This window comes from Thamnophis sirtalis, unplaced genomic scaffold (genome assembly GCF_051295495.1).
Source record: "Thamnophis sirtalis isolate CommonGarterSnake01/CBP01778 unplaced genomic scaffold, rThaSir2_p1.2 scaffold_4, whole genome shotgun sequence".
NCBI classification, from domain to species: Eukaryota; Metazoa; Chordata; class Lepidosauria; order Squamata; family Natricidae; genus Thamnophis; species Thamnophis sirtalis.
Window position 1 is genome coordinate 115,746,051 of NW_028261384.1, and position 10,503 is coordinate 115,756,553.

Sequence of the window (10,503 nt, forward strand, 5' to 3'; positions counted from 1 at the left end):
TTGAGGAATTTGCCTTGCCACCAGTAATTCAACTTTACACAGCCTTTCCCTAACATTTTTAATGCAGAAAGTCCTCGATTTATTACCATTCATTTAGTGACCATTCAAAGTTAGAAAGCCCTGAAAAAAGTGACCATTTTTCACACTTATGACCATTGTAACACCCCCCCCCATAGTCACATGGTCAAAATTCAGGCACTTGACAATTGGTTCATACTTATGACTGTTGCTGCGTCCCAAGGTCATGTGATCATCTATTGTGACTTTCTGACAAGCAAAGGCAAATGGAGAAGCCAGATTCACTTAACAACCGGATTACTAACGTAACAATTTCAGGTTGTAAAAAAAGGGCAGAATTCACTTAACAACCGTCTTGCTTAGCAATAGAAATTTTGGGCTCAGTTGATTAGCTTATGCACCCGACATAAATTCCTTGTGTCCAATCACATTTGGCCACTTATTCTAGTAGTCATATATTGAGTTCTAACCGCAGATTTCCCCCTTTCTCCATAGTAAAAATGCTTCCCTGCTGCCTCTCTCTTGGCCAACTTTCGAGAGCTTTTCCTAAAAATCCTCAAGGCAAGAGGTGTGGGGAGCAACCAACAACTTTGCCCCACCTGGAGTTACTCAAGAGGAAACCCATTACCACCCTCCACGTGATTAAAACGGCCACAGAAACTTAATGGGAGTGTGTGTGTGTGTGCAAGACAAGCAAAGTGATCTGCACACAACTGCAAAACCCGTTAACTATATTACAGGCGGTCCTCGACTTACGACCACAATTGGGCCCCAATTTTCTGTTGTTAGGCAAGGCATTTGGTGAGTATTCTCCCAGTTTACGACCTCTCTTGTCGCAGTTGTGGAGCGGATTGCTACAGTTGTTAAATTAGTAACAAAGTTGTGAAGTGAGCCTGTCTTCCCCGCTTGACTTTGCTTGTCAGAAGGTCAAAAAATTTGATCAGGATATTGCAACGGTGATAAACAGTTGCCAGGGGTCTGAATTTGCTGCAGGCGTCGTAAGTGTGAAAAATGGCCATAAGCCACTGCAACGTCAAACAGTCACTGAATGAACTGTTGTAAGTCGATGACAACCTGTATTCCTAGGAACGAAAGACGGAAAAGATAAGCCTGCCAAGAACAAAACAAAAACAAAACAGCCCCGGGTTAACGAGATGGATCGTTCAGACGAGCAAAAGGGAGGAAAGGGAGGAGCTTCCCCACCCCCACCCCCACCCCCACCCCGCGCAGCTTTGCCTGTTGCGGAGATTCCGCCGCTCTGCAGCGCCCTCTAGCGAGCTTTTCTTCGGGAAGTGACCGCGCGGTTGCCTGCGCCACACCATTTGGACCGCGACTCTAGAGAAAAGCTCGGAGAAAGGTGGGAGCGGAGACGGGGGCGGGTTGGCGAAGGGAAGGGTTGTTCCACCCTGCGACGGAAGGGCAGAGAGAGGGCTCGATCGGTGCACGGGGCCGGCTGGTTCCTGCCGGGAAAGAGGGAGAAAGGATCTGCCGGGAAGAAAGGGCCGACTTAAGGGAGGGGGGGACGCGGGACTTGAGAGTTGGCCAGGGCGGGAGCCATGCTGAGCTTTCGTCACCTCGAAGCTAGAGTCCTTTAAGGGTCCAAGAGAGAGTGGAGAGAGGGAGAGGGAAAGGGGGAGAGAAAGAGAAAAAGAAAGAAATAGAAGGAAGGAAAAGAAGAAAGAAAATTGAACATTATGTAGGTCAGGCACCTCTCTCCCATTATAGGCAACAATTAAACTGGTAAAGCTTTTCCCCCTTCTTCCCTCTAAAAGCAGGGGTGTCCAGCCTTTAAGACTTAGGGACTTCAACTCCCAGAATTCCCCAACCAGCATGTGACTTGAATTCATAGGAGTTGAATTCTGGGAGTTGGAGTCCACAAATCTTAAAGTTGCTGAGGTTTGAATACCCCTACTCTAAAGCGAATTGACACAATACTGTGATGGGAATGAGTTGTAAGACTGGCATGCAGGTTTTAACAAGCAGGAAAAAGAGGGGTGAGGTTTTCTGCTCCTCAAGGTAATTTGTGATAAGTCATATTTTATCTTTCTGATTAAAATAGAGGAGGGGGAAAATCTAATAAGAGAAACAGGAAGAAGGACTTTCCATTGACGTGGAAGCATAATATGAATGATTTAATCACTGTTTACTAAATTGTTGCAAGGCTGCACACACACCCTTGCCTGCCATTTCTACAGAACCATCTCCTCTCACCCCTATTCCTACCCCCACTGATCCGCAAAACCAGAAAGTTTGAGGAATTCTGTCTTAAAAGAAAACGAATCTTCTTGGGCTGCATAGATCACAGAAACTTTTATCTCTTGTGCAGGACTTGGATATGCTGCCTGATGTGCCAAATAATGGCAAATAATGTTGGCGCAAGCTGACCAGATATGGGCTACAAAAATCTGTATGACCAGATGATCTGGTTGGCAGCAAAAACCTCAGCAAAAAATTTAGAGCTTCCTCTAATCTTGATGCAGCACAACGCTGTTTTAATCTCTATTCTTAATGATAGGCCATGTGGTTGAGAAAGATTGGAGAAAATAAATTGGGTCCCATTACAGGCCTGATTGCAGTGGTGTATTAACCATTAAGCAGACTAAGCAGGTGCTTAGGGCACCAGGCCCAAAGGGGGCACCACAAAGCTGAGAAAGAAAGAAAAAATGATTTGTACAGTATGTACAAATAAAGGGGGCACCAAGATTTGTCAGTGCTTAGGACACCAGTGAGCCTTAATCAGCCACTACCTGATTGACTCACAGATTCCTCTTTCTTTCCAGGCTGGTTCACCATGATCATCCCTGTACGATGCTTCACTTGCGGCAAAGTTGTGGGGAACAAATGGGAAGCATACCTGGGCCTCTTGCAGGCCGAATACACAGAAGGGTGAGTTTGGAGAAGGTTTTGATATTTGCTGGCATGTACAAGTAAGTAGTCCTCTACTTACAATAGTTCGTTTAGTAACCAAAGTTACGACACTGGAAAAAATGTGACTTATGACCGTTTTTCACAGTTATGAATTCTGCACATCCCCATAACCATGTGACCAAAATTCAGACGCTTGGCAATGGGTTCCTATTTATGACCGTTGCTGTGTCCCATGGTCGTGTGATCATCTTTTGTGACCTGACAAGAAAAATCAATGAAGAAACCAGATCCACTTAACAATCGGATTACTAACTTATCAACTGCAGTGATTCACTGTGACAAGGAAGATCATTAAATGAGGGGAAAACTCACTTAACAAATGTCTCACTTAACAACACAAATTTTGGCCTCCACTATGATCGTAAGTTGAGGACTATCTGTAATGATGATATGCTATCAAGTTGGCCTTGATTTAGCAACCACATTGATAGATTTTTCTCCAGGTGGATCTGGCCCAAGTCTGGCCCCTTCAGATCTTCCAAAGGTGCATTCATAGCTTCTAATTGAGTTGATGGAACTCAACTTGATTACGGTGGTCCTCGACTTACAACAGTTCATTTAGTGACCTTTTAAAGTCGCAACAGCACTAAAAAAGTGACTTATGACCATTTTTCACACACGACCATTGGAGCATCCCCATGCTCACATGATTTACATTTGGACGCTTGACAACTCACTCACATTTATGACGGTTGCAGTATCCCGGAGTCATGGGATCCCCTTTTGTAACCTTCCAACAAGCAAAATCAATGGGGAAGCCAGATTCACTTAACGACCGTGTTACTAATGTAAGAACTGTAGTGATTCACTTTACAAAAGTAGCTAGAAAAGTCCTAACATGGGGCAAAACCTAACAAAGATCTCACTTAATACCATAAAGTTTGGGCTCAATTGTGGTTGTAAGTTGAGAACTACTTGTACTGGTTATCCTTGTCTCTTTCCACCCATCTTTCCCGGTATTAGAACTATCTCCAGAGAAGTAAGTCTTCACCTAATGTGTCCAAAGTAGGATAATTTGAATCTGGTAATTTGTGTCTTGAGTAAGGACTATTTTTTTAAGGAACCATTGATTTGTTTCTTTGGATTTCCATAGTATTATTTCCAGGAGCCCTTCTCCAGCACCAAACATTAATACTCTTTCTAATATGCTTCATAGAAGTCCAGCTTTATTTCTATGGTGTCACAGGAATATTACAGCTTATGCTACTAATGAACTTTCTAGGTAGATATCTTGCGGCATCTGAATATCTTTTCTAAGGCCTTCATGACTGATCTAGCATGGCAGCTTTCTCTGTGGTGTATTTTTCACTGCTGGTTCCTTTACCATTGATAATGGATCCACCATTTCATTAGCTTTATTGTAAGCTGTAAGGTTGGTTACTGAACCTGTTTCCACTAGTTTGGTCTGTATTTGATCTTAAGCCTTGAACATTACTAGCACATTATATAAAATGCTATAAGGATATGGTAGTACCCGACTTTCAGCCATAATTGATCCCAGAATTACGGTCATAAGTCTTGCTGTTGAAGCAGCTCATGTGACCATTTATTATATTTTTCACGGCAGTCATTAAGTGAATCCGCGGTCTAAAATGGGTGTTTTTTGGCTGGAAAGAGAAATAAACACTGGTTTCCAGCAAAAACCGTCATGTTGCAATCATGTGACTGTAGAACGCTGCAAATACCAAATTGCCAGATGTCCAAAATGTGATCACGAGACCACAAGTGGAAGGTAGCTGTCAGGTAGCTTATATCAGGGTTATAAGTAGCCCTGGGGAGGTCTATTATGACTTTGAACAGTCATTAAGCAACCAGTCACAAGTTGAGGACTTCCTGTATGCATAACTCTTGGTAGTGTGCACGCAAGCGCGCGCACAAAAGGCTTCAAGTTCTGCACAATCTTATCTAATGAAAATGTTGAAGCCTTTAAGAGCCAGTGCGCACCCATTAACTGAATATAAAGGTAATCCATAAGTAAACCTTTGTAAACATTGGCATTCCATATCTTCTGTTGTTCCTAAATCAGGCTGCAGGGTAGCAATAGTGACAGGGTTGCAACCTAACACCGTGGCACGACAAAACCGCGCTCGATTAAAGCGTGCCCGATTAAACCGCGTCACTGACGTCATCAACAGGGCAACAACAGCGAGCGCGGAGAAAGAAGGGCGCTTTAAATAGCGCTTTGAAAGCAAGCCGATTCAAGTTAAGGTAAGGGTTAGGTTTAGGGTTAGGTTTAGGGTTAGGGTTAGGTTAAGGGTTAGGATTAGGTTTAGAGTTAGGTTAAGGGTTAGGTTTAGGGTTAGGTTAAGGGTTAGGTTTAGGATTAGATTTAGGGGTTAATTTTAGGTTTAGCGTTTACAGTGTGCTTCTGTCTCCACGCTGTTGTCGCCCTGTGATGACGTCAGCTACGCGGTTTCGTCGAGCGCGCTTTAGTCGAACGCGGTTTTGTGGTGGAACCACTTAACACAGCCTTACACAAAGAAAACAGAGTCATCAAAATTGCACTGTACAAAGACGAGATACATAATTTCTTATTTCTCCTTTCATTTTCCCAGAGACGCGTTGGACGCACTTGGTCTGAAGCGCTACTGTTGTCGCCGGATGCTTCTATCCCACGTGGATTTGATTGAGAAGCTGCTGAATTATGCGCCCTTGGAGAAGTAGCATTAGTAAATCTGAACCGTGCTCAATGGAAATGGGCTGTAAACCTGTGCATCCCTTAGCTTGTGCTAAAATGGACACCACCTACCAGATGGCTAACATCAGCAGTAGAAAAAGTTCACTTCAGTGATGGATAATAAAAAAATACTGTGTGTGTAAAGTTGTTGCAAGAGTTCATCATTGCGAGAAAGTCGACACTCAGAGCTGTTTTGAAAGAATCTTGTAGACGGTCCACAACCTTTGTGGCTTGGCCGCCCAGTGGGGGAAGGGAGGGGAATCAGTCCAGGTGCGCAGCGGTCCAGCATTCACACATGCATGCAGTTCAACTTGCACAAGTGGCGGGGCTGGTGCACATGCACACACATGCGCAAGTTGAGCTGCACGCACACTGCACATGTCCATGTGTGCCGGCCCACCATGCACACATGAGCTTGCATGCCACTCACGTGAGCTGGTTCCAAAGAAGCCACACAGGCTTGTAGTGAGCCATGGGTCAAGAGTTGGGAATTCCTGTTGTAGAACTCATGAAGGGGACTTCTTAAGTCAGCTTTGCCCACGGTGGGCACCACCTTTGGGAGAGCATTCAAAAGCTTCCCTTTTCTTTGCGCCTCTCGTTGCTCATAGAGTGAAAGAATAAAGCAAATGCAACGACAGAACAGAAAAGGCTGAGCTGCCCCTTCCCTGTTACCATCAGCAACGCCTCTTGCAGGGTCCCAAAAAATAGCATGTAGCTCTGGAGGTAATAAAGACACTAAATAGAGGAGGTCCTTGACTTACAGCCACAATTCAGCCCAAAGTTTCTCTTGCTAAGTGAGACATTTGAGTGAATTTTGCCTTATTTTGCAACCTTCCTTGCCAGTTAAATGAATCCATGCAGATAACACAAGTGAATCTGATCTCCCCATTGACTGCTTGTCAGAAGGTTGCAAAAGGTGATTACCTGACCCCAGGACACTGCAACCGTCATAAATATGAACCAGTTGCCAAGTGTCCAAATTTTGATCCCGTGTTTGTAGGGATGCTGCTATGGTGGCAAGTGTGGAAAACGGTCGCAGTGACTTGCGGCCTTTTTCCACACTTGCCACCGTAGCAGCATCCCCATAGTCATGCGACCAGAATTGAGACCCTTGGTAACTGACTCATATTTATGACAATTGCAATATCCTGGGGTCATGTGATCAGCTTTTATGACCTTTTGACAAAACAGTCAACAGGGAGATCAGATTCACTTAACCGTGTTACAACTGCACGGATTCATTTAACTGGCAAGGAAGGTTGTAAAGTGAGGCAAAACTCACTTAAATGTCTCACTTGGCAACAGAAATTGTGGAGCCAATGGTGATTGTAAGTCAAGGACTTCCTGTACAATCTCATCAGTTGTGACGATTCTAAAGTGGGTCACTATGTGACCAGACCCATTTTTGCAGTGGTTGTTAGGCAAACCCATTGTTGTTTGCTATGGGGCATTTTTTTACCAGAAACCAGAAGCAAACACTGCCAAAATGTCAGAAATCGCAGTCACCTGCTGTGGAGGTGCCACAAACAGCCATAAATGTGGGCCAATTATCAAGTACTCAAAATGCAGTAACGTGCTTGGGGAAGGCAGAGGGGGTGAACGTTGGAACTGGTCATCTTTTGTGGGAGGGGGTCTGTCATAATTTCAAGCAATCACTGACTGGTTGCCAAGTTGAGGATTTGCAAGCCCCTAGGCTGATTCCCTGTTGCAATCCAAATAAATCCAAGTTTATATCCAATCAACCCTTTTTTTTTCCCTTTGCTTTTGTTAAATCAACAGTGAGATATTAGCATCTTGAGAAAACAGGGTTTCCTTTAATATAACTCTTGGTATCCAGGTTTTACAGTAAAAGGATTCAATGATCCCTACTCCAGAGACTGTGGGGTGTGAGTCTCTGCTCTTGAAGTTGGACTTGGGGGGTTCAAGTGGGCTTGTTTTTGACGTACCTACCTCCCAACTGCCTCTCAACAGCCCTGCCTGCGCTCCTAGAGTCAGTAGCCGGGTTGGCAGTTGAGTTCCCCAGACTAATAGTACTGGGGGACTTCAACTTGCCGTCACTGGGCAAACGCTCTGATAGAGCACAGGAGTTCATGGCTTCCATGACAACCATGGACTTGACCCAGGTAATTCAGGGTCCGACTCAGAGCGGGACACACACTCGACCTTGTGTTTCTCTCGGGGCAGTGGAGACGTGATCTTGAACTAAGGGGGATAGAGACCTTACCCTTGTCATAGTCAGATCATGACCAGTCAAGCCTCCTGCTGAGGCTTGACTTTTGGAAGCCACTCCCCCTCCGCAGGGAGGTGGAGCTGATTAAATGGTTCCGCCCCAGGCACCTGATGGACCCACTGAGATTTCAGACGGAGCTTGGGGAGATACCTGACTCTCTTGCCCACACTCCGACAGACGCCTTGGTCGCCAGCTGGAATGCAACGGCGACTGGGGCTCTGGATCGGATTGCCCCTTTGCGGCCTCTCCGCAGCAGTGGATCCAGGAGGGCACCTTGGTTTACTGAGGAACTCCGGGAGATGAAGCGGCAAAAGAGACGCCCAGAGCGATGTTGGAGGGCTAGCAACTCCGAATCCGACCGAACACTACTAAAAGCCTTTATTAGGACTTATTTACTGGCGATACGGGCGGCAAAATGTGCACATTTTTCCGCTCTTATTGTGTCCGCAGAATTTCACCCAGCCGCCCAGTTTAGGATAACCCGCTCCCTCCTAAAAGGGGAGGATGTGGGGGAACCCTTACAGGGACAGGCTGAGGAGTTTGTTCAGTTTCTGTTGGACAAAATCAGTCAGATTCGGACAGACCTAGACTCCAGTTGGACAGTACCAATGGAGGTGCCAAGGGAAGGTCTTGCTCAGATTTCTGGAACGAGTTCCAGCTTGTCACCCCTGAGGAAGTGGACAAGGCCATGGGAGTGATGAGTGCCTCCACCTGTTTGCTGGATCCATGCCCCTCCTGGCTGGTCTTGACCAGCGGGGAGGTAACACGAGGCTGGCTCCAGAGGATTACTAACTCGTCTTTGCAGGAGGGATCTTTCCCGCAATCCTTGAATGAAGCGGTGGTAAGACCCCTCCTTAAGAAGCCTTCTCTGGACCCAGCTATTCTCAACAACTATTGTCCGGTCTCCAACCTCCCTTTTTTAGGGAAGGTTGTTGAGAAGGTGGTGGCTCTACAACTCTGACGGACCTTGGATGAAGCAGATTATCTAGATCCCTTTCAGTCTGGATTCAGGCCTGGATACTCCACTGAAACCGCTTTGGTCGTGCTAATCAATGATCTCTGGCGGGCCAGGGATGGAGGACACTCCTCTATCCTTGTGCTCCTTGACCTCTCAGTGGCCTTTGATACCATCGACCATGGTATCCTTCTGCGATGGCTAGAAGAGGTGGGGGTGGGAGGCACAATTTTACGGTGGTTCTCCTCTTACCTCTCCGACAGGTCGCAGTCGGTATTGGTTGGGGGACAAAGATCGACCTCTAGGCCCCTTAAATATGGGGTGCCACAGGGCTCGGTCTTGTCCCCCCTCCTATTTAACATCTACATGAAGCCACTGGGTGAGATAATTCGTCGGCACGGGATCAAATACCATCAATATGCGGATGATACCCAGTTGAATCTCTCCGCTCTGTGCCAACTCAGTGTTGCGGTGGAAGTGATGTGCCAGTGCCTGGAAGCTGTCAGGGTCTGGATGTGGGTAAACAAACTCGCACTCAATCCTGACAAGACCGAGTGGCTCTGGATGTTGCCTCCCAAGGACAGTCCAGTTAGTCCATCCTTATGCCTGGGGGGTGAAAATCTACTCCCCTCAGAGAGGGTCCGCAATTTGGGAGTCCGCAGCTGACATTAGAACATCACCTGTCGGCTGTCACCAGGGGGGCCTTCACCCAGGTTCGCCTGGTGCACCAGTTGCGGCCCTATTTGGATCGAGAGGCACTTCACATGGTCACTCATGCCCTTATCACCCCTCAAGGCTTGACTACTGCAATGCTGCCCCTGAAAAGTGTTCGGAGACTACAACTAGTCCAGAATGCAGTCGCGCGAGTGATATTGGGTGTACCAAGGTACACCCACATCACACCTATCCTCCGCGAGCTGCACTGGCTTCCTATTGGTCTCCAAGCACAATTCAAGGTGCTGGTCATTACCTTTAAAGCCCTACATGGCCTAGGACCCGGATATCTGCGAGACCGTCTTCTGCCACATACCTCCCAACGACCGATAAGATCGCACAGGGTGGGCCTTCTCCGGGTGCCATCAGCCAGACAATGTCGGCTGGCGACCACCCGGGGGAGGGCCTTCTCTGTAGCCGCTCCAACCCTATGGGATGAACTGGCCTCAGAGATCTGGACCCTACCCACTCTCATGGCCTTCCGAAAGGCTATTAAGACCTGGCTATTCCGGCAGGCCCTGGGCTGTTGACCTCATGACTGAGGTCCAGCCCCAATTAGACTGGGTGTATGTTGTGGCTTTTTAAATATATGTTTCTCTGCTTTTTAACTTTTCTATTTTTAAAATGTATTTGTTGTAAGCCGCCCGGAGTCCTTCGGGATTGGGCGGCCTATAAATTCATTAAATCTAATCTAATCTAATGATGTAAATCGTGGATGGATAGTCTTTGAAAAGCTGTGAGCCACCACTCAAGGTTCCTAATTTCCTGAAAAATCAGAGAAAGTTAGCTGATAATGCTTGGATGTCACCAGGAACCTTTTCATTTCACATTTAACCACTGGGTTTGGAGGCGATTGTATCAGCGGAGTTTCCTGAGACAGACCAGTCCCATTTCTACTTCTAAAACCATGCACAGATCCTGGGGCCACTCCTCTGATTTAGGAAGCTGTCACATTAGACATTGCTCAAAAACTGACTCCAA

The 10,503-nt window shown here is 46.5% G+C and overlaps 1 protein-coding gene across 1 annotated transcript; it reads left to right on the top strand.

Annotated features, from left to right (window-relative positions):
- Nucleotides 1-1,245: 1,245 nt before the first annotated feature.
- On the top strand, nt 1,246-5,767 carry POLR2L (RNA polymerase II, I and III subunit L). The gene is made up of 3 exons (XM_014063485.2): nt 1,246-1,375; nt 2,799-2,904; nt 5,502-5,767. The coding sequence occupies exons 2-3, from the start codon at nt 2,810-2,812 to the stop codon at nt 5,608-5,610; spliced, it is 204 nt and encodes a 67-aa protein (XP_013918960.1). The 5' UTR covers nt 1,246-1,375; nt 2,799-2,809; the 3' UTR covers nt 5,611-5,767.
- Nucleotides 5,768-10,503: the final 4,736 nt, after the last annotated feature.

Coding starts and splice junctions, on each gene's coding strand:
- POLR2L (XM_014063485.2), top strand. CDS start 2,810: ATGATCATCCCTGTACGATGCTTCACTTGCGGCAAAGTTGTGGGGAAC. Junction 2,905..5,501: donor CAGGCCGAATACACAGAAGG/GTGAGTTTGGAG, acceptor TCATTTTCCCAG/AGACGCGTTGGACGCACTTG.